Raw genomic sequence first — 22,463 nt, 5'->3', positions numbered from 1 at the left:
GACCTGGATTCAAGTTCCACCTCTGACCCACTGTGGACAAGTCTCTTACCTTCTCTGTGCTCTAGGCAACTCTCTAGGGCTATAAGTTGTAGAGAAGATGTCAACTTGCATTGGTAGAAGGAGTTTCCTCCCCTGGGAGTTTCCTATACCAATAAAATCACAGGTCTAGCCCCTATGCTGTTTTCTTATGGCATAGTAGATCCAGACCTGGTCTTGCAGTCCAGAAGTCCTTGGTGTGAATCCTACTTCGGCCATGGACTTGGACTGAGTAAGTCACTTAACGTCTCTGTTCCCCAGGAAACTCTCAAGACTGTTGTAAATCAGTAGGAATAGAAGCAGTTCTGTCACGGGAGCTCCTTAAACAATAAAATCACACATCTAGTCCAAAAAAATGCAAATTATATGATCCCTAGGGAAGTGATCCCTACCAGCCATAGTGAGAACCAGGCAGGAGGCCTGCTCCTATCCCCCAGTGGGCTTCTGACCCAGCACACGGGGGTCACGTCCAGGCCACATGGTCCCTGCCTGCTACCAGCTGCCCTGGCCACAGGAATGCCAGAAAATGGATCCAGTGACCCATACATTTGATCCTCTGATCAGGATGGACTTTCCAAAGAGCATGACACAGAAACAGGTGACTAATACCCCCAAAGTGTGGGAGAGACAGTGACCCTCCTTCTTGTGGGGAGGGTACAGTGGGGTAAGGTGGGAGAGGGGATCTTTAGGGAGATGAGCCAGACACACACACATGAATAAGGCCCAAAATGTGTCTTGACTGAGAAAACATTCAAACTGGTACAAACACTGCAGTTTGGTGGAGCCCAAAAGACACAATAGTGTGGGCTTGATCTCAACTCTGCTAAGTGCAAGGTGTGGAACCTTGAGGAAGAGTCCTGGATTAGGAGTCAGGGTCATGATAATACCTAATTTTAGAGTGAAGTAAGGCTCCTAACTTCAGAACCACCCTGTGTGGTAACACTGGCAATATTCTTCCCATTTTGCAAATGAGGAAACTGAGGCAGAGACAGGCTAAGTGGCTTAGCCATATCACACTGCTGGTCAGTGTCAGGATTTGAACCTAGATCTGCTGACTCCAAGCCTAACACTTGTTCTGTTTCACCACGTTACCAGATCCTCGGGTTCTAGTCACAGCTCTGCCATTGATTTGCCTTGGTCAACTTATGTCATTTCTCAGGCTTCAGGTTATCTATCAAATGAAGAGAACAGATCGGATCATCAGAAAGGCCCTCCCATCTCTGACATTCCGTGTTCTAAGGGCCGTCCCACCTCTGACATTCCATGTTCTAAGGGCCATCCCACCTCTGACATTCCATGTTCTAAGGCCCCCTCCTGTTCTGACATGCTATATTCTAAGATCCCTTTGAGTTCTGACATTGAATAGGCTCTAGTCTTTTCCAGTCTTAATATCAGATTCATTCTTCATTTTACAGACAAGGAAACTGAGGCTTAGAGAGGGAAATGACATGCCTAAGGTCCCAGGTGTGTTGGTGCCTCACCCCAGGTCTCTCGCCCCAGGTTCCTTACACCATACTGTACTTCTACTTGCCTAGGTCTTTGGTGTAAGGAAGTTAAGGGATGAATCAACATGCCCTGGAAGGGGCTGCCTCAGTTGGTCCTAATCTCCCTAACCTGTGCTGGCAGGGTTCCAGATGACATGAGTGTTGCGTGTGATACAGAGGGGATTTCTGCTCAGCTACATGTTTGATGAGACACTCTGGTCTCTCCCAACTGTGAAATTCATAGTATTCCATGAATATGGGCTGATTGATGTCATACGATCCAAACACAGAACCAGAAGCAACTGCGGAGTCCATCTGGGCCAAGGGTTCTTAACTTGGACCCTCAAAGACTGAAATAAAGATAAATGCCAGCTCCTACTCATGAATTTGGATGGGTTTTTTTTTTTTCAGAAGTACATCTTTATTTCACTATAATTGGTTTCCTTTGTAATCTTATGTATTTTATTTTATGCATTTAAAAGACAGGTACCATAGGCTCTACCAGTTGCCGGAGGGGTCCAGGACACACACACACACACACACACACACACACACACACAAGGTTTAGAACCTCTGATCTTCCTCTCATTTTACAGATAAAGAAACTGTGACACAGAGCAGTTAAGTGATTTGCCCTGGGTCACCTGGATAGGAAGTATTCGAGGTAAAATCTGAATCCAGCTCTCCTTGACTCTTAACACTTTACCCAGAATGCCATGACTAGTCCACAAACTCATGTTCTTGAAGGCTTGGGTGGAATTAACCCACTAAGCCCAGCTGCCAAGGAGGTGGGTCACACAACCTGTTTGTGGTCCAGGTGAGCAGGGCATCTGACTTCCAAGTGAAATCCTGCTGCTGAATGGTACCCGGACAGCCTGTCCTTGTTTACGGCCCCCATCCCCTGAGAACAGCGATTGCTCACTCTGGCATGTGATAAGGCCGTTGCTTTGCAGGGAGGAAACTCAACTCTCCCGAAATCCACTCCCCACCCTCCTCCCTGCCCCCCCAGCCCCTTGGCCAATTTGGGCATCGGCATGCCTGGTCAGTCCCCTCTCCTACAAACTCATGTGACCCAAGGCTGGCTATAAATAGCCAAGGAACTGTGAACAAAGACAGACTCCCAGAGTTTGAGAAGAGCTGAGAGGAAAGGAGCTCGTCATTAGGCAAGGCAAGGAAGGCGAGGGTCTTTGGATCTTCATCTTCGGGAGCCTGCTCAGTGTGTGCTTGGGAAGCCAGAAGCTGCTACTCCAGCAATATGGATTATAAGTCAGGTCTGATCCATGATGCGAACCCTATGGAAAACTTGGAGAAGCAGTTGATTTGCCCCATCTGTTTGGAGATGTTCACCAAGCCTGTGGTCATCCTGCCGTGCCAGCACAACCTATGCCGAAAGTGTGCCAACGATATCTTTCAGGTCAGTGCTTGGAGATGCCGGCCCTGGAGGCCCTAAGAACACCCTGCCCCCATCTTCATATAAAGCTTCCTGAGACTTCTGGGGCCTAAACTGGCCCAGTCTCATGTGCTAGGCTCTGGGTCATCACAGTACTTCTCTAGGAGGCAGCATGGGGCACCAGATTGGAGTCAAAGGACCCAAGGTTAGAATCTCAGCTCTGCTTGTATGTGCTGGACAACTTCTCTGGGCCTCAGTTTCCCCTTCTGGAATCCAAGGGAACTGGACTAAATTATCTCTATGGTTCCTTCTGTCTCCAAATCCTATGATCTCCCACTGCTCCTACCACCTTCCCCACTGTGGGCCCTTCCCCAAAAGCCTCCTGTGGGGCCTGGGAGGGGGTAGGGAGACAGTTGGCTGCCCCTGTCCTTCTCCATGACGCAAGTTTTTTTTCCACTAGTGTTCCCCCTAATCCTCTCATCCTCCCCCCTCTTTTGACAAGATTGTTGACCAATTTGTCCCAAGAGGCAACTGATTTTAGTAATAAAAGAGGGGGGTGGGGAGAGAGGAGAGAGAAACCAGACCCTTCCAGCTGCAGCCAGCTCCAGGGTGGCAGTGGGCCCAGAGCCCTGGGGTGGCAGGGGGGAAGAGGGAGGGGCCGGGACAGGGGACAGGTGATCAGGAAGGCAGTGTCTTCCCCAGCTAAGGGTTCACAGCTGTTCCTGAAGTGGGGAGGGGACATTTCTCAAGAGAGAGATAGGGTCTTGGGGGTGGATGATCTAGTCTGGGAGAGAAGTCTCCAAGTTAGAAGAAAATAATATTAACGAGCTGACAATTATTAAATGCAAATACTTAAATATGCTATCTTATTTGAGCTTCCAAACATTAGGAGAGGGGAATCTAAGCCTGAGAAAGATGAATCCACTTGCCTAGAGCCATACAGTTAGGAAGTTTCTTGGGTAGGATTCAAACCCAGGTCATCCTGACTCTCATTGCTTTGAGCTACAGTTGCACCATCTATGAAATGGGTCCTTCCTCATTAGAACTCTTAGGATCATAGATTTCTATACCTAGAGATGGGAGGGACCTCATTAAGTTCAAACCTGGCCTTAAAAATTTGCAAATGAGGAAACTGAGGCCCAAAGTCATATAGGTACTAAGTGTCAGAAGTAGGAGTGTAAGTTTCTATTGATTGATTCCATGGAAGGAGGAGGCTAAGAAGTAGAGTGATGTTTGGTTGGGGAGGGGTGGGGGTGGGGTGGGGGGTAGCAGGTGAAGGGTGCTTCTCTGACATGGTGAATCCCCAGACTTCTCCTCTATCCTCGGCATCCACAGGCTGCAAACCCCTACTGGTCCAACCGGGGTGGCTCCATTTCAGGAGGCCGTTTCCGATGCCCGTCCTGCCGTCACGAGGTGGTCATGGACAGGCATGGGGTGTACGGGCTTCAGAGGAACCTGCTGGTGGAGAATATCATTGACATCTACAAACAAGAGTGTTCAAGGTCAGTTCCTCCCTCATGTCCTCTGGGCTGCTGAGTGGGGATGGTGGGGGGGGGAGTTTGGGGGGAGTTTCCTTTTCTTAGTCTCAAAGGAGTCCCTGGAGATGAAGAGGAAAGGTCCCTATTCTCTTTGGCCAAGTTCCTAGTTAGAAGGTTTGGATACTAGCTCCCATCCCTCCCACAAACCCGCATCCAGATTCTGCATCCAGCTAAGTCGGCTTCCCAGAGCCCACTGCCCACAGCTCCAAGGTCCTGATGGGGCTGGTCTAGATGAGACCTCCCTTGCCAGAAGCCCAGGGAGCAGAGACAGATTCCCCTATATCCAGGCCCTAGGCATTAGACGTCAGAGGCAAGAGTTGGACTGGCCATCTGGCCACCTTCTGGGGCTATCATAATAACTAGTCTCTATAGAGTACTTACAGTTTACTTCAAAACACTTTACAAATATTATCTCGTTTTTATCCTGGTGACACCCCTGGGAAGTAGGTGCTATTATTGTCTCCACTTTACAGATGGGGAAACTGAGGCAGACAGAGGTTAAGTGACTTGGTCAGGATCACACAGCTAGTATGTGTCTGAGGCTGGATTTGAACTCAGACTTAAGTGACTCCAGGTCTAGTGTGCCATCCACTGCATAGGGGGAAGAAATTAAAAAGCTGGAACTTTACCAAATGATAGAATCAATTTTGGGAACCTTCTTCCTCCATGGAAAAGAGTGAGAACAGCCAGAATGTTGAGCTAGGGAAAGAATCATAAGCAGCATTAATTTATGGCTTTATCATTAATTTAGTGTTTTAAATATGTTAGCTTTTTTTGATCTTCAGAACAGCCCTGGGAGGGAAGCACTATAAGTATTATCAGGCCCATTTTGTAGATGGAGAAACTGAGATTCAGAGAAGGGAAATGTTCTGCTGGAGGTCACACAGCTACTAAGCGGCAGCTCATTGACCCTAAGGCAGAATTATGTGACGATGGCTCCAGTGCTGGGGCCCAGCAGCTCTTAGGGAAGCAGCTGTGGTGGCTGGCTTTCCAGAGTCCTCCTTCGGACACCAGCATCCTGCCAAGGGCCTGCTTGGAGGTGCTCTGTGCCAGAGCCCCAGGGCTGCACAAGGACTCTGGTTCAGCTCCACCACCCTGTAGGTGCTGAGGCATGGCGCTTCCCAGCAGGGCCTCTGTTTTCTGTCTGTAAAGTAGAGATAAAGAGGCTTCTTGTCAGGATAAAAGGAGATAGAGGATGGGAAAGCACTTTGAGAAAGAAAAAAACTACCCAAATTTTTTAGATTATGAGAGCTAAATGGGGCCTCAGAACAGAGAATGTCAGAGTTGGGAGGGACCTTAGAACCCAGAATGTTAGAGCTGGGAGAACCTTTAGAACAGAGACTGTCAGAGCTGGGAGAACCTTTAGAACAGAGACTGTCAGAACTGAGAGTGCCTTTGGAACCCAGAATGTCAGAGCTAGAAGGGGCCACAGAGTGTTGGACTTGAAATCAGGAAGACCTAGCTTCAAAACCTGCCCTTTACTAGCTGGGTGACCTCTCCAGGCCTGTTTCCTCATCCCTAAAATGAGGACAGAACCTCTGGTCTCTCCCTTACAGAGCTGTTGTGAGGCTCAAATGAGATGATGTTTGTAAAGAGCTCTGCAAACCTTAAAATGCCATGCAAATATCCGTTACTGTCATTGGAACATACACACATACACATACACACACATACAATCAGAACTGGGAATTAAGACCCAGAGACTGATCCCAAGCTGTACCACAAGCCAGTGGCCTAACCAGGATGAGAAGCCATGTCTCCTGGCTCTCTCTTCCTACTCCATACCCCTTCTTGTTAATTATTAGTAATAATAATGTCATACTCCAATGATCAAAAATCAGCCGAAGGGGGTGGAGGGGCCAAACATCTGTTCCGATGGCCGCATGCAGCCTACAACACTCCAGTATGTGGCCTGAACCAGACTAAAATGTAATCATGAAATGATTAATGAAATTAATTAATTAATTTTAAAAAATAGCTAAACAGGTATAGATTTCTAAGTCAACACGCAGCTGGCAGGGATCCATACATACAATTTAGTCACTCCCATAGATGATCTCTAAGGTTCTCACCAGCTCTACATGCAGTCATCTTATGAAAGCCAGCTGTAGCAGTCAAAGAGGGCTCCTGGAGGAGGAGGAGGTTTTGAACAAGAGGAGAGGTATGAATTAATGGACACAAAACAGGAGGGAATTAAGGATTAAGAAGTGGGGCAGGGGAAGGCCTGGCCTGGGAAAGAAGTCTTTGCTGGGAGGACCCTTTCCACTTCCTCTGCTCATTCAGAACACCATTCCTTTGCTAGCTCTCAACCTTAGCTGTGTGACCCTGGATAAATCACTTAACCTCTCTGGGTCTTATTCTCATCATCCATAAAATAAGGAGGTTGGTCTTGATGACCTCTTCCAGCTCTGAATCTAGGACAATATGAATATTTGGATCCCTCTATATCTAATGAAGAACCTAAGCTGGGGAAGCTGCCCTTGTCCCTGGGAACAGGAGTGGACACTGGCTTATTTGGGATCAGAGTTCTTGTTACCAGCCACATGGAAACCAGGCAGTTGTTTGTTCTTGGGACAGAGCTGGGGGAGGGGAGGGGGGACCTCTGGGCTCTCCATGAGCTGCCCTGAGGCCCCCAGGGCCAGAGCAGGGTGGGATGGGTGAGACTTTGAGCCTTTTTGGGGAGGGGCAGGGCAGAGGGAGTACTCGGGTGACCTGGGCTGGGCTCTCCCCTTCAGCCGGCCCCTACAGAAGGGCAATCACCCCATGTGTAAGGAACACGAGGATGAGAAGATCAACATTTACTGCCTGACCTGTGAGGTGCCCACGTGCTCCATGTGCAAGGTGTTTGGGGTCCACAAGGCCTGCGAGGTGGCCCCACTGCAGAATGTCTTCCAGGGCCAGAAGGTAAGGAGGAAGGAGCCTTGGCCGTGACCCCAGGAGAGGCTGGCTTTCTAGCTTATGCTTCATGTTGCTGATTGGGGCTCAGGGGATGTGCTGAGCTGGACCTTTCAGGAATAGCCTTGGAGGGACAAGGTACTGGGAGAAGCAATCTCCCCACCCCCCTCAAATTGGAGGAGGGAGGCCTGAGGTCACTTGTTATATTTACTGTCACTTGAGAGTTACAGGGTGTGGCCCTAGGGAAAAGCCAGACCCCAAGGGATAGAGCCTCCTGCCTTACCACTCTCCCCATAGGCCATCTCAGGTCACAGGGCTATTCCTATAGTAGGGATAGAGGGGCTGTTTTCCCTTCTAAGCCACCCATCCCCATCTCTATGACTACAGATTCCCCTCCAAACTTCTCCTCCACTCCCCAGGACTTCAGAAAATTCCATTTTCTTATCTCTGGGGCAAGCTGGGCACATGGAGAGAGGTTGAGGAGGGAGCCTCTATCCACTGTCCACCAGCCATATCTCCCTTTTCCTCTCACACACCCTCTCTTGGCCTCTCACATCTTTACTTATCATTCTTTTTCTCTTCTTTTCTATCCTTCCTGATTCTAACCCTGGCTCTGCTACCAACTAGCCATGAAGAAGTACTCATGGGATTTCAGAGTTGGAGGAGACCTCTCTGGGCCTCAGTTTCCTCATCTGTAAAAATGGAGAGTGTGAACTGATTAGTCATTGAGGTCCTTCTAGCTCTAAGATTCTGTGTTCTAAGGTTCATTTCTGCTTTAATATTCCATATTACTATTTTTTTCTTTTTTATTCTTTGTTACTCCTTGTCAAGGGGAGAGGGATATATCTGGGAATAAAAGTGATGTAAAAACAAAATACAAAAATAAAAACATCTTATACTCTAAGAGCTTAACAGCAACAACTTGAATATTCAATGATTCTGTGATTCCTTTTCCAGGCTAAAGCCTCCCACTGGTCCCTAGAATTAGAGAGGCTGGAAATGATTGGCGATCTGGAACAAGGGTGTCTCTGCTTCCCTTTGTCTCATGGCAGAGTACAGGTTAAATCTATTTTGGTCTCTCTTCCTCCCTCCTTCTCCAGACAGAGCTGAGCAACTGCATCTCCATGCTGGTAGCTGGGAACGACAGAGTACAGACAATCATCACCCAGCTGGAAGACTCTTGTAGAGTTACCAAGGTGAGGAATGGGAGAAAGGGCCCAGCCTGGGGAAATTGGAGCCACCCACCATAACCCAACCCTCCCCCTCTCCAACTCCAAAAGGCTGCTAATGGCTCCTCCAGATGTCATGGTTAGAGGCCCAGTGCCCAGGACTGGTTGGGCAGGTGTTATAGATGTGGACATGAGTGGGAGTGAAAGAAAACTTGGGACCTCCAGTTGGAAAAGAGTCCTCATCTTCCAGATGTGAGAACTGTAACCCAGAGGGGTTGAGGGATTTGTCCAAGATCACACAGGTAGCAATTTACAAATTTGGAATTGGAACCCAGGTCCTCTTGCCTCTAAATGTATTGCTCTTTCCAGTCTAATATTCTATGATTCTGTGATTCCTTTCTTTCTGTCTACTGCTTATATAATCAATCAATTCCAGCACTGGTTTTTCTGAATGAAATTGGACTGCTATAAAAAAAAACTACCAAAGGGAAAACAAAATAAAACATTGGCCCAGAAAGAATTTATCAAATGATTAAAGAAAAACTAATACCTCGACTACACAAATTATTCTCAAAATTAAAAACTACTGTCAAATTCCTTTTATGAGATTCAAGATAGTACTAATATTAAACCAGGGAAGAAGAAAGCAAAGAATGAGAACTATAGAGCAGTATCGTGGATGAATGTTAATTTTTTTTAAAAAGTTTAATGAATCTTAGCAAAAAGACCACAGCAATATATTTTTTAAATTATTCAAGAAAGGGAAGTATTGTGGATAGTAGAAAGGATAGATGACCTGTGGAATCAGGTTGGATTTATACCATGGATAGAAGGATGGTTCAAAATTGGGGAAACTGGGGCAGCTAGGTGGCGCAGTGAGTAGAGCACTGGCCCTGGAGTCAGGAGGGCCTGAGTTCAAATCCAGCCTCAGACACTTGACACACTTACTAGCTGTGTGACCTTGGGCAAGTCACTTAACCCCAATTGCCCTGCCTTCCCCCCTCCAAAAAAAAAAAAAAAGAAACAAAATTAGGAAAACTGTTAGCAAAATGGTATTAAAAACAAAACCACTCCAAGCACTTGTTTTTCTGAATCCCATCAGGGTAGGAATCCAGAATAGAGAGGTGTGTTGGTAAACAAAATGGGCTCTTAACACTCAGTTCCACCAAGTGCCCTTGAAGAGTTTGGCCTTTGTTTCCTTGATTAGATTTGGGTGTCCTTGGTGCCTCCTTGCCTCAGGGGAGGGCCTAGTTTACACATGAGTTTGAGTGACATGTTTGGGACATCAGAGGCTTTTAGACCACATGGGTTCAAGTCGCCTCTTTGTGACAATTCTAGGTCAGGTGGGTGAGTCACATGTGTGACTCACCCTTGACCCTGAAAAAGATATGAAACCAGGGGTTGGCTTTCTTTTCTTTGGAGCTCTTGCCCACAGCCATGGTGGCTGGTGTGACTCTGGGCCAGCCCTTGTTATGAGCTCCTTGGCTGAACCTAGATGTTGGTAACTATGAATTGTATTTAGTCTGTCTGTCGATGTTTGTAATTTGTTTGTATTTTGCTCTGAAGTTCAGGGTACTGGCTTTTCCCCCTGAACTAAGTGAATGGTATTTGTATGCTGAATTAAAGTAAGCTTGTCAACCCCTTAACGTTGCTTTCCTTACTAAAGCAGATCAAAATAACCTGTGCTGGCAGCGTTCTTGTTGTTGGGCTTGTATTGGTCTTTCACCCCTACAACAGCTGACAGCCGGATTGTTGAAACAAGAGGGAGTTAGTAAAACTCTGACCTAGAGTGTCCACCCTGGATAGCAAGAGCCCTGAGTTAGGTGATAATCAGCTAATAATAATTAATAGCCATATAATTACAGCTTATATTTCTATGCATTTTATAGTTTCCAGAACACTTTCCTCAAAAAGTCCCTTGGGGCAGGGTAGGTTCTTTATGGCTATAAATCGAGTCAAAAGACCACAGAAATATGAGCTAAGAAGCAACATAAAGAAGAATCCAGCAAGAAATTCCAGAATAAGGGACTAATCTCCCAGAGGAGGTGACCCTCTCTCTGTTTCTCCAGGAGAATAGTCACCAAGTAAAGGAGGAACTGAGCCAAAAATTTGATGTCCTGTATGCCATCTTGGATGAGAAGAAGAGTGAGCTGCTACAGCGAATCACTCGGGAGCAAGAGGAAAAGACCAACTTCATTGAGGCCCTGATACAGCAGTATAGGGAGCAGCTTGAAAAGGCCACCAAACTGGTGGAAACAGCCATCCAGTCCATGGATGAGCCAGGAGGAGCCACCTTCTTGATGGTGAGCAGCTGGCTTCTCAGTATCCTCAGTCAGCCATCAAATGATCGATAGGATGTCAGAGCAGTACAGAATCTTAGCGTCTAGAATGGTAGAGCTAGAAGGGATGTTAGACCATAGAATTCCAGAGCTGGAAGGTACCTAAGAACATAGAATGTTAGAAATTGAAGGGAGCTTAGAATGACAGGGGTGGGAAGAGACTTAGATCAGAGAATGTTAGAATTAGGACAACCCTTAGAGATCATCTTGTCCCATTCATCCTTTACTGATGAAGAGATTGTAAGAGAAATAAAATAACTTGCATAAGGATAAGGATAAGAATCAGTATGCAGACCCCAGTCTCTGGAGTCTCTCTCTAGGGGTCTCTGCTGCAAGCTGCTTCCTTTTGCCCTTGGGAGAAGATGAAGCATTGTGGATAGCAGAAAGGATAGATCACCTGTGGGATGGGACTCTAGTGGGTCTGCCAGGAACCATGGAGGTGGGGGCTGGTCAAACATCAGGAGTTCCCAACCCATTCCTCCAGGATTTGGCCAGGTTTGGGACTTTGTAACAGGGCTTGGGGAGGGTGCCAGGGAAATGATTATTGACCACAGGCAAAGGGAAAACACCAAGAGATTGGAGACATTCTTCTTCTCTGGTGCCACAGCTGGCTCAGGGAAACCAAGTTTGCTAGGAAGTCTTTGGTTCATGGGTACCCATCTTTACAGCATCTGAGTGCTACATCTCAGTGTCTGAACCTCTACCCAGACTTAACCCTCTGTCTTCTCTCTTTCTTCCCACAGAACGCCAAGCCACTGATCAAAGCGTAAGTCTTCCCTGAAGGGTGTAGAATTCAAGATTTTGATGCTCCAATCCTCCAACCAGCCTAAAGGGAATTCCCATTCCCTCCAGCCTGACCTTTCCTGATGAATTCTGTCTGCTGGGAGGTTCTGTAACACCAAGGCCCTGGAATATTTTGCTTCCTTTCCCCCAATCTCCAACTCCCTGGTTTGTCTCCATTATAATCTCTGTGCAATGGAAGGGAAGGTATCTTCTGTAATAGAATGCCAGAGCTTAGAAGGAAAACTTGCAGAAAAAAAGCTTATAGAAAATAAAGTATCAGAGATTCAGTGCACCTTAGAACTTAGAATATTAAGGAAGAGAGGGGAATTGATCAATCATTCAACAAGCCATTATTAAGCTCCTAGTACGTATATGCCAGGCACTGGAGAGAGCTCTGGGCTTGGAATTCTGCCTCAGATTCTTACTAGCATTTAACCCTGGGCAAGCATTTCACAGCCAGGGCTAGGGAACCTGTGGCCTCAAGGCCACATGTGGTAGTTCCCCAATCCTGATTTTAGTTTTCCTTCAACCTCAGTTTTTTTAGCTGTAAAATGGGGATCATAATAGCTCCAACCTCAAGGGTTGTCATGTGGAACAAGTGAGACAATATGTTAAGTACTAAAGTGCTATATATTTAGCTCAAAGAGCTTACAATATTAGGATTTAGAATGTCAAAAGTTGAAGAGACCCTCAAGAATACTAAGTCCAACTCTTTCATTTCTCAGTTAAGAAAACTGGGGCCCAGAAAGGTAATGTCACTTAAAGTCACACAGCAAGTAAATAGCAGAGTCAACACCAGAACCCAGGGATCCTGATTTTCGGCACTTGGCTATTTTCATGACTGCCTAACTCTCCTGCTGTATGTGGCCCTAGGCCAGATCCCCTGGGGAATGGAACAGTACCCTTATCTGGAGGTGGAGTATGCTAAATATAGAGGGAACAGTGAGGAGCTGGGGGAGAAGCTACTCTCAAATTTAAGAGAGGTTCAAATGGAGAACCTTTCCTTGGGCTCTGGAATGGCAGGAGATGAGATCTCAACCCATACTGTCTTCTCTTCTCCAGCATTGTGGAAGCATCCAAGGGCTGCCATCTGGGCAAGACAGAACAAGGCTTTGAGAACATGGATTATTTCACCTTGGACCTGGAACCCATAGCTGACGCCTTGAGGGCAATTGACTTTGCGTCAGGTAAGACTTCATTGGGAAGGACTTCTCTACCCTACTATGGGAAATCCGCTGTACCAATAGGCAGAGCTAGGCTGATGGCAGAGGAGAGGCTATAGGAGAAGAGGGAGAGACTTCTCACTACAGGGACATGCCTACATTTAGAAAATCAGGAAACCTTCAAAATGGAAGGGGCTTCAGAAGCAATCTAGTTCAACCCCAATACAGATTAGCTGACCGATGGACATCCTGACCCTGTCCAAGGCAGACCAGAAAAAAAGCTCTGGGCTGGGAGACAGAAGACGTCAGTTCTAGTCCAGGTTCATCCACTAACTAGCTGTGTGACCCCAGGCAAGTCACTCCCCCTCACTGGCTCCCACTTTCTTCTGCTGTAACACTAGATGGTTCCTAAGGTCCCTTTCAGATTTAATATTCCAGCTTAATGATAACTCACATTTCTAAAGGGCTTTAAAGTAAATAAATATATTTCCTCACAATGACCCTATGACGTGGACTATCCCTATCTTACAGAGGAGGAAACTGAGGTTTATGAAAGTGTCTTTTTAAAAGCATTATGAATATTTATATCTAGATGAAGTGGAAGATGATTTTGACAGGAAGAACAAAGCGATTCTGTTAGCTGGGACAAGAAAGAAGGTTTTGGATTTTGAAATATCCGAATTTGTCTGATGTTTAGCAAGGTTAAATGACCCTTCTGTGGCTACAGAGTACAAGTCTTAGAGCTGAAATTGAAATTAGCATCACCTGACACAGAATCTAGGGCTCTGTTCACTAGATCACACTGCCTTTCTCTACTCTCTCTATGTCCATTCTATATTCTAAGGTCTCTGCTAGGTGGTATACTGTATCTATATTCTCCAGCTCTAAAATTCTGTTTTACCTTTTATGTCCTGAAGCCACTCCTAGCTCTGGCATTCTAAGTTCTAAGGCCCTTCCATGTTCTGACATTCTGTATTCTAAGAGCCCTTCCAAGTTGACATTCTGTATTCTAAAACTCTTCCCAGTTCTGACATCCTGTGTTCTAAGGGCCCTCCCAGTTCTGACATTTTGTATTCTAAAGCCCTTCTCAGCTCTGACATTCTGTGTCCTAAGGGCCCTCCCAGCTCTGGTATTCTTCGTTCTGAAGTGCCTCCCAGCTCCAACAAGTCTATTTTCAAAGGTTCCTTTTAGCTCTTTCTGTGATTCCTTTCCATCAGCAAGGGTAGGTAATCTGTAACTTGAAGACATTCCAAAGACCTTAATTGCCATAATTCACCTTCCAATCCTGTGTTGAGCCCCTTAGGGAAAAGTCTTTATCCTGTAATTTGGAAATGCACTAACCTTCTCCTTACTGGATTAAAGAATCCTGCAGGGAGGTCTTGCGCCTTATTCACCTTGTATTCCCCAAAGTCCCTTTTAGTAGGATCGTGGGTAACTCAGATTTAGTGTTGGAAGGGACCTCAGACATTATCTTATCAAATCCAAGCTCTTCATTTTATGGTGCACTGGACTTGGCACATGGTAAGCCCCTATTAAATGTTTTTTCATTCATCCTTTCACAAATGAGGAAAAGATGGTCTTAAAATATTAAGTGGATTGCCCAAGCTCACACAGGTAACAAGCAAGAGAGCCAAGACTGAGCCACATCCTATGACTCAGTAGATTCTTTCATTTAAAAAATATATTTTAAAAATTTTATTGATATATATTTTTTACATGGGCAAAATATCCCCCTACAGTAGATTCTGAGTGTTTGTTTCATTGAATCAGTGTAACTGAATTCAGGCCCTCCAGGATGGAAAGTTTTCCAATCTGGTTAGTAAACAGGGTCCAGTTAAGAGTGAAGGAAGATGATTATGGAGATTGGGGGATTTATTCCCTGTCTTCAGATCCCCAGGAGACAAACCCCTTTCAAAGGAAAGAAACATGGAACAAATTATGAGATCATAGGAAACCAGAGTGGAAACCGACCTTAACAGGCATCTAGTTCAAACCCTTCTCATTTCACAGACGAGAAAATGGAGGCCTAGAGAGGGTAAGGGATTTCCTAGTTACTTCTAAGCTGACCCACCCAGGCTCTGAGTCTGGGAGAGCTGAGAAGCTGGTACAAAAGTCCCCCACCCAGCTTCAAAGGAGTTACTGAGAAGATAGAGTACAGAAGGTTGGAGGAACAGGGTGAGCAGGACAAGGCGTGCCAGGCAGGAAGAGGGCTCAAAGGCTTGGCTTCCAGGACTGAGAAGAAACACAGAGTGGAGTTTCCAGGGAGGACCTTGACCTCTGAGCCCAGAGAGCATTCTCCCCGTTCTTGCCAGACCACCGTTATCTCTCCTGTGGTTTCAGAGAGATGCAGACAAACCGTGTCTTACCCAAAGTCCCTCCTCAAGCCCACAGCAAGATCAGGTGATATAGACAGTGGGTGGCTCTGAAACAAAGGAATGTCTTTGTGTCAGTTCAGGTTGGGGTTAGGGGAAGGAGAGAAAAAAGGGAAGGGCGGAAGGAGGAAAAGGGAAGACTCATTCATTCTCCAGGTGTGCTAACACTTACTGTTCCCCTTGGGCCTTACTCAGCAAGTCTCTCACCCTCTCCAGGCCTCTGGCCTCTCCTCCAGAAAGGAGGCCTTGGATGGATGAACAAGGGTGGAATGCCCCTGGCTTGGTATATCAGGAGGTGAGGATGGATGGATGGAGCAAGGAACCCCAGCTCATTCTAAAGCTGTTATTTGCTTTTCATCTACAGATGAGGAAGAAGAGTTCATCGAGGCAGAGGGGGATGAGGATGAGGAAGAGGAAGACGCTCCCTCTGCAGGGGAAGGTGGGAGGTGAGGAAGTCTATCCCATTTTTTAGATCCGTGGAGACTGCATTGAAATGCAAAGCATAAGGGACAGCTTGGTGGCACAGTGGATACAGCACCAGCCCTGGAGTCAGACGGACTGGAGTCCAAATCTGGCCTTAGATACTTATTAGCTGTGTGACCCTGGGCAAGTCACTTAATCCAAGAAAGAAAGGATGGAAGGAAGGAAGAAAGAAAAAAAAAGGAAGGAAGGAAAAAAGAAAGAGAGAAAGAAGGAAAGAAGGAAAGAAAGAAAGAAAGACATGCAAAACCCAGAAACCCAGATTGGGAGGAACCCTGAAAGCAACCCAGTGCTCTGAAAGAAAAACAGGATTTCAGCTCAAGGAAAGTTAAAAACCACCCTGGCCAATTTCTCATGCAGTAAAGAAGATCTTATCTGGTGTTGGCCAGGGCTCCAGAAACAGGCAGCTGGCTACCCTGACAAACTGAAGTAAAGCCAAGAGGAAGTGATGGGAATATCCTATGGGAACAGCAGTCAAAGGAACCAGACACCTAACAGGATCATAGATTTAACAAATGAGGAAATTGAAGACTGGTGTGTTGAGATGATTTGGCCAATGTCACCCAAGTTGTAAGCAGCAGAGCCGAGATTTGAACTCAGGTCCTGTGATTTCAACTGAAGGAAGCTTCCCAATATACCACACTGTTTGCTGAATTGTTAAATTTAGCCTGGAGAAGAGAAGAGTAAAAGGAGGTTTATTTTCATCACTTTCTTCAAATATTTAAAAATTGTTTCATGGAAGAAGGTATAACAGGCGACTGTCCAATAGGAGTCCCATCTTTTTAACAGACAGAATGTTTTGCCTGCTGCAGTCCACCCTGCCCCCCACCCCCCACCACAAGACTTGGCCTCAGTGGGGCTAGTCCCCTTCTAAAGTGCAGAACACAGCCCTCTGTCACGCAGGCCTGGAATTAGGCATACTAGGTCCAATGGGTGGAAGTTACAGAGATTTCAACTTGATGTATGGGGGTAAAAAACCCTTCCTTCTGATGAAAGCAGCTCCAGTGTGGAATGGCTATCCCATAAGGCAGGCAGGTGTTCCTGAAGATGTTGATGACCACCTGTCAGGGATGTTATAGAGAGGATTTCTCTATTGGATGCTACTGCATGATCTCCGGGCAGCTAGGGGGCACGTAGATAAACACTGGGCTTGGAATCGGGAAGACTCATCTTCATGAGTTCAAATTTGGCCTGAGACTAGCTGTGTGACCTTGAGCAAGTCACTCAATCCTGTTTGCCTCAGTTTCCTCATCTGTAAAAATGAGCTGAAGAAGGGAATGGCAAACCAGTCCAGTATCTTTGCCAAGAAAACCCTAAATGAGGTCACAAAGAGTTGGGCACAATTAAAAATGGCTTAACAACAACAAAAATATCTTCAAGTCCCCTTTCAGCTCTGAAACGCCATAATCTAAGGTCCCTTCCACCTCTGAGGGCCCTCCCAGCTCTGACATTCTATGCTGTAAAGTACATATGATTATACCGCTTGAGGTCTCTTCTTTTATTGTTAGACACTTTTATCTGTTACATTTCCAACACCAAGTCAAAATCTGCTTCTTTGTAACATCCACATTTCAATTCTGGTCTTATTCTGTGGAAGTCTAATAATTACCTATCATCATTGCTGACATTTCTGTAGCATTACATGGTTACAAAGAAAGTCATGTTTAATCCCCCATGCTCTATGAGGTGGGTGGTGCAAATATTGCCCCCATTTTTCAGATGGAGAAAATGAAGCCCAGAATTGGGATGTGACTTGCTATATTGGTAGAGTCAGGACTCAAATCCAGGTCTTCTAACTCCTGGTCCTGCTTTCTTTTCTCCTCAGCTACAAAAAATCTTGAGTTTGTCATAATAGGATATGACCCATGTATCTGGGCCATATTATATCATGTTTTTTTAAAAAGACACAGGAAAAGAAAGGAGAGTTTAGGGCACAGAACATCATGGTAAGAAGACTGAGGAATCTGAAGTCAGAGTCCTGAGATGTCATGACCTGGTTCTCGTACTTATTCCCTGTGTGACAAGTCACTTGACTCTCTGGTCCTCAGTTTCCTTCACTGTAAAATGATGGGGTTGGATGTGAGGATCTCTAAGGTCTCTTCTGGATCTAGATCTCAATCTCTAGAAAGATTTCCTTTCCCCACCTCCGCTTCTAACTTGTTCACCAGTTTCTTGCTCTCTTCCTTCCAGGAGTGCAGGAAGGAGGCAGGAAGATGTCCAGTGAGAAAGCCCAAGCCAAGAGAGAGAGGGGAGAAAAGAGGCCTCACCCAGGAGTCTCTGTGACAAGCCCTGGGCTTAGAGGGGAGAAGGAGCCCATCTCTGCCAGGTTGCAGAGACTGGACATACCCCAGAGCCTAGCAAGTGGCCCCTCACCCAGGCTAGAGACTTGCTGAAACAAAAGACACAGGACACTTTTCTACATTGGTGCAAAATGGAATGTTTTGTACAATTCCTTTTTTAATGTTTTTTTTTGTATATAACTGTAAATGTATATGGATCTGGTGCTTTCCAGAAAAAGACTTTGCACATTGTGCAGGGAGGGAAGTCATTGTGTGGAATGGTTAGAAGTGGGCAGAGATGCCGAGGAATTGGGTACTTGGCAGCTGTCCCAGCCCCTCTCCACACCACTTTCTGGGCCTAGAAAGAGTGTACTGTACTTTAATGCATATTCCTGTCACACAGGGTACTTACTGACTGAATTTATGTTGCACATTGTTCAAATAAATGCACAGTTCTATCAGATGTTCCTAAAGTGGAGGGAGGTGTTCACTTTATACCCCTGAATGAAGAGTCTGGTGCAGATAGACGGGGCCTATGGGAGCAAATAGAGGCTGGGGTGGGGGAGGTGATAAGAGGGTGCATTCATACAGCACTTTGCATGCTGGATACTTCACTGATGTAGTGGATAATGTGAGTGCTAGCTTTGGCATCAGGAAGACCTGGGTTCAAATCCAGCTTCTTATCCTAGCTTGTGTGAATCCAGCAAAGTCATTTAATATCCATATGCTTCGGCCACCTCTCTAGGATTTCACTTTTTAAGGGGGAACTAAGATCTAGGAAGTCTGGAGGTTGGGGGAGAATTAGCATCTCACTTCATCCTCACAACATTCCCTTGAAATAGACAGTGCTATAAGCACTGATATGATATGATGATGATATGATCGTTATCTCATTCACAGAGGAAGTAACTGGGGCTGGAAGCTAAAAGACAAAGGGAGTGACTTGTCAAAGAACATGAGATTAGGGAGCAGAGCAGGGCTAATAATAGTGTTAATAACAATAGATGACAACTAGATTGTGCTTTAAGGTTATTTCCAATAACCTAATCCAACAAGCATTGAGTGCTTATTAAGTGAAAGTGGTTGAGCATACACAAACAAAAGGGAAAAGAACTTCACTTTCTGGCTACATAATCCAGTGAGATCTGTGATATCCTTGACTAAGGTATTCCTGCTAGATTCATTCATAAGAGCTTGGTCTAACTATTCACACAGGAAAAACTAAGTGGATGAAGAAAGCCATTATCTAGACTACATAATGCAGTCAGATAGAGAATCTATAGTTTGTCTACCAGTATAGATATATCTAGATATAGATATGAATATATATGTATGTATGTAGATATGTACATATGTGTATATTAATATCTTGGACAGACACTGAAAGACAGTGAGTACAGGAGAGCATAGGAGGAGGAATGCAGACTAGATTGCATTTGGAAAACTGTAAAATTGTTTTAATGGCCTTAAGCTTCTCCCTGAAAAAAAAAAGTCCATCTTTTTTTTTTTAACATCAATATTCTCATTCCGATGTTCTATGGTGGAATTATGAAATGGTCTCCATAGATATGAATTTGGAAATCTCCCATACGGCATGGAGTGGGTGGGTGGGGGCAGTACAGTAGCCTTCAACAGGCTGTAGGACATTACAAATAAGGGATTACACATGAGATGGAAGATAAAGGATGTCATCAAGGAATTCTACAATGGAAAAAGCTGAGTTGCTCAATGACAAATAACAGATAATCTGTGTTGATATCTTCAAGACATCAGTAGGAAACAATTCTCCTCAATTACCATCTTTACTCAGATGATTCTCAGGCCTATTTGCCCAGTCCTACCTCTTGCATCTCCAATTATCTATTAGGCATCTCAACCTGAATGCTCTGTAGACATCTTAAACTCAATATGTCCAAAACTGAACTCACTATCTTTTCCCCTAAATCTCCCCTGCTCCCCTTTCCAGGGCACTACCACCCCCAGTCATCCACGCTCCTTAGTTTTGAGGTGTCATCCTCAAACCTTCACTGTCATTCCCCATATCTAAGCAGATGCCAAGTCCTGCCATTTCTGTAACATCTCTCATGTGTTTCCCCTTCTCTCCTGATACTTCCCCCACCCAGGGACAGGTCCTCACCACCTCACACCTGGATTATTTCAATAGCCTGCTGCTTAGTCTCCCGCCTCAAGTCTCTCCCCACCCCAACCCATCTTCCACTCAAGTTGTCAAATCAATCTTCCTAAATTGCAAATCTGACCTTGTTACACCCTTATTCAATAAACTCCAGTGGCTCCTTATCAACACCAGAATAAATTATAAAATCCTCCATTTGATGTTTAAAGCCCTTCATAACCTCGTCCCTTCCTATATTTCTGGTCTTCTTGTACCTTACATCTCTATATACTCCAAGAGTCAGTGCCACTGGGCTCCTTGCTGTTCCTCCTGATCTCCTGAATCTGAGCATATTCTTGGGCCAAACCCCCATATCTGGAATTCTTTCTCTCCTCATCTCTACCTCCTGCTTTCCTTCAAATCTCACCCAAAATCCCACCTTCTGCAAGAAGCTTTTCCTGGCCCTCCTTAATCTTAATGCCATTCCTCTTTGATTGTCTCCAATTTACTCTGTATGTATGTATGTATGTATGTATATGTATGTGTGTGTATACATATATATGGAGAGAGTGAGAGAATGAGAATGAAAACACAGAGAATAAAAAAGAAAATAAAGAAAGAGAATGAGAAAATGAAACAGAAAGAGGATGAGAAAGAGGGAGAATGAAAGAAACAAAGAGAATGAGAAAGAGAATGAAACAAAAAGGATGAGAGAGAGAATGAAACAGAATGAGAAAGAGAGAGAATGGGAGAATGAAAGAAACAAAGAGAATGAGAAAGAGGGAATGAAAGAAATAGAGAGGATGAGAAAGAGAATGAAAGAAACAGAAAGAGAATGAGAGAATGAAACAGAAAGAGAATGAGAAAGATAGAGAATGAAAGAAACAAAGAGAATGAGAAAGGGAATGAAAGAAACAGTATGAGAAAGAGAATAAAAGAAAGAGAATGAGAAAGAGAGAGAATGAAACAGAAAGAGAAAGAGAATGAGAGACAGAGAGTGTGAGTTTGTACACAGTTCATTACGTGTTGTCTTCTCCATTAGACTGGGAGCTCCCTGAGATCAGGGTCTTCCCCCTCCCCCTTTTCTGTATCCCTGGTGATCTAGCAGTAGTGCCTGACACACAGTACATACTTCATAAATGCTTGTTGACTTAACTGTTTGCTCACTATAAGCTTATAGTCTGGTTGCAAAGACAAGGACTACGCACAGGAAATTGAGAAACAGAAGCATGCATGAAGGCCCTCCTAAGCACCAAAGTAGACACAGCCCCTACTCTCAGTGGGATGTCTAACTTACAGGTCGATACCACTGTAAGATTTACAGAGGGCTTTCCTTACAACAGTCCTGTGAAGGAAAGGGTATAAAGATATTATTTTCATTTCCATTTTACTGATGGGAAAATTGGTGCCAAGAGAGGGAAGATGACTTGCTCAGGGTCACACAACTAATAAGTTTCAGAGGGTGAAACTTGAACCCAGGTCTTCCTATTGAAAGAACATTATTCTCTCCACCTTTTGGAACAATCTTCTCCTCCAGGAGCCTCGAATTCAGATGGAGAGATCAGACTCCAATTCCTGGGGTCTTCTGCAGGCTTCTAAGCTCCATTATATCTATGTACCCATCGATCTTCACAACAAGCAAGGCAGAGGAACGTTGTCACTATAGACAGAATTGTCCATGATGACAGGGACCTAACCTTTGCCCCACCTCTGATGCTTGGTACCTGGGTGACTTTGGGGACTCAGTTTCCTCCTCTGTAAAATGAGGCCTCTTAGGTCCGTGTGGCTTCTTATCACTGATCCTCTAAACAAGAGTTCCTATGACAGCATCCTTGACAAGTGGTCTTTTGTTTCTGCCTGAAAATTTCCTGTGAGAGGAATCTACTTGCATGGCCCATAGCTCTGATGGTTAGGAATAATAGTCCGCATTTATCTAGTGCTTTAAGGTTTACAACATATTTTACAGATGTTACCTCATTTGGTCCTCACAATAGGAGATATGAGATGCGAGATAGGTGCTATTATTTTAGAGGAAACAGATATTGAGAAGTTAAGTGACTTTCCCAGGGACACTCAATCAGATGCAGGAACTGGAATGAGGTTCTTCCAAATCCAAGTTCAATCCTCTTTGTTATTTTTAATTTAATTTTACTTTTTTAGGCCATCAGGTTTAAGTGACTTGCCCAGGGTCACACATCTAGTGTCTGAGGTCGAATTTGAACTCAGGTCCTCCTGACTCCATCCACTGCACCACCTAGCTGCCTAGTTCAACCCTCTTAACCAATGCTTAACCAATTCCCCGCTTGTTTATCCTTCTTTCTCAAAGAGGACCATGATATCAGGAAAGTGATGCCATGACTTGCAAGTGAATTGAATTCAAATGAGGGAGAGCTGTGCAAAGTCACCAGCCTCACTTTCTCTT

General features: G+C 45.1%; 1 protein-coding gene across 1 annotated transcript; it reads left to right on the top strand.

Annotated features, from left to right (window-relative positions):
• Nucleotides 1-2,631: 2,631 nt before the first annotated feature.
• Nucleotides 2,632-18,401, top strand: TRIM63 (tripartite motif containing 63). Its single transcript, XM_036742510.1, has 9 exons — nt 2,632-2,934; nt 4,246-4,412; nt 7,184-7,352; nt 8,444-8,539; nt 10,582-10,815; nt 11,595-11,617; nt 12,697-12,821; nt 15,534-15,615; nt 17,840-18,401. The coding sequence occupies exons 1-9, from the start codon at nt 2,776-2,778 to the stop codon at nt 17,871-17,873; spliced, it is 1,089 nt and encodes a 362-aa protein (XP_036598405.1). The 5' UTR covers nt 2,632-2,775; the 3' UTR covers nt 17,874-18,401.
• The last annotated feature ends 4,062 nt before the right edge of the window (nt 18,402-22,463 follow it).

This window comes from Trichosurus vulpecula, chromosome 2, assembly GCF_011100635.1.
Source record: "Trichosurus vulpecula isolate mTriVul1 chromosome 2, mTriVul1.pri, whole genome shotgun sequence".
Classification (NCBI taxonomy): Eukaryota; Metazoa; Chordata; class Mammalia; order Diprotodontia; family Phalangeridae; genus Trichosurus; species Trichosurus vulpecula.
Note: the sequence above shows the minus strand (reverse complement) of the source record. Positions and strands in the feature narration are given on the sequence as shown.

Excerpts from the sequence above, each read along its gene's own strand:
- TRIM63 (XM_036742510.1), top strand. The coding sequence starts at position 2,776 with ATGGATTATAAGTCAGGTCTGATCCATGATGCGAACCCTATGGAAAAC. Across the intron at positions 2,935-4,245 it reads GTGCCAACGATATCTTTCAG|GCTGCAAACCCCTACTGGTC; the intron begins GTCAGTGCTTGG and ends CGGCATCCACAG. Across the intron at positions 12,822-15,533 it reads GGCAATTGACTTTGCGTCAG|ATGAGGAAGAAGAGTTCATC; the intron begins GTAAGACTTCAT and ends TTTCATCTACAG.